The following is a 1,339-nucleotide window of genomic DNA, read 5'->3' on the forward strand; positions in this document are numbered from 1 at the left end:
ATATCATTGTATTTATAGATGTAGAAGACCTAACTTTTTAGGGTTTTTGTATTATTAGGGTTTTCAGTAAAGAGGTGTATTGTCATCAGGCCTTTTTCCATATAGAAACCCATTTATTATTTTAACGTCGATCTTTAGACTATCTAAGCCCATTAATTTGTTAAAATTCGATTAGGTCATGCCATATTTTTGTCATCTAAAATCCAATTAAACGTATAAGAGAATCATATAGAAATTTGAGGGATTGATCTTACAAATTCTAGTTTTGCAAATAACTTTTTGTGTAAATTGATTTTTTCTGTCGATTTTTTTGATTTATTTTTAATGTGAAAAATAGGACAATTTACGTCCACAAGCAAAATATTTCAACGTGAGGGGCATTTTTCATTAATGGCAAAACGGTAAAATTTTGCTGAGATTGAATGTGAAACGTTTTGACTTGTGCTTTAATATAATAGATGATGAATATAATACTTTTTGGCACATCAAATGTACAAATACCTAACCACATACGAATTTCAGTTTCATCTTCTGGTTCTTTTCTTTGGCTGTTTACTGTCTTTTCCAGACTCCCTACCTCGTTTTCCTGTAGGCTCTGCTGTTTCTTTCGGTTGTTTTCGTTTCGACGAACTCTTACTATTATTGTTCTCTACCTCAGCCTTCTTTTTACCCGTACTGTTACTCCTCAACTCCCTTGGTTTTGCTTTACTGTTCTCTTTCTTAACATTTCCGTCGTTCTTCTTCGGAGGATCGTTTTCTTTCTTTATGTTTCCATCGCTCTTCTTCTGATTTTTACTTGCTGTTTCTTTTCCTTTCTGTGGAGAGTTCTTCTTTATTCTCTTCAAGAAATCAGCCACACTCTTCTTCTTATCCGATGGTATCGCTATTGTCTTCTTCTCTGTTTTAGGAGTCTCTTCTTTCTCATCATCATCATCACTCGACGAATCTGTTTTCGTAACCTTTTGTTTATTATTATTAATCTTGGCTCTTCCTATTTTAGTATCTTTGGCAACAACAGCAATCTCTTTAGTCGTTCTCCTAGAGCTTCTTGCACTAGTTGTAGTAGTCACAGTCTTCTCCTCTGAAACTTCCTGAGATTTCTTCTCATATTTTTCTTTTAAGCTAGATGAAGGAGACGTCTTTTTCGAAGATGAACTGTTCTTCTTACAGGCAACCAGAGGAAGAACAGGGGATTTTTGTCTAGAAACCGACGATCCAGCCTCGGATTTGATGACACCGTGACCCAATATTCCGGTTCGTTTCTTAATTTCGTTAGAGACGAGGGATCTTAGCTCTTGTGCAGCCAAGGATTCGGAGGAAGATGGAGGAAAGAAGACAA

At 35.6% G+C, this 1,339-nt stretch overlaps 1 protein-coding gene across 2 annotated transcripts in view; it reads right to left on the reverse strand.

Annotated features, from left to right (window-relative positions):
- Positions 362-1,339, reverse strand: part of LOC104749329 (bromodomain-containing protein bet-1-like) — a 5,413-nt gene continuing 4,435 nt past the window's right edge. The window contains exon 4 of one of the 2 annotated variants that reach the window (XM_019237634.1): positions 362-1,254. In XM_019237634.1, coding sequence (XP_019093179.1) covers positions 525-1,254 — 730 coding nt within the window. In that variant the 3' untranslated portion in view covers positions 362-524. The remainder of the gene's footprint in view (positions 1,255-1,339) is intronic. The other variant, XM_010470930.2, reaches the window with a different exon arrangement.

Source organism: Camelina sativa, chromosome 16, assembly GCF_000633955.1.
Source record: "Camelina sativa cultivar DH55 chromosome 16, Cs, whole genome shotgun sequence".
NCBI classification, from domain to species: domain Eukaryota; kingdom Viridiplantae; phylum Streptophyta; class Magnoliopsida; order Brassicales; family Brassicaceae; genus Camelina; species Camelina sativa.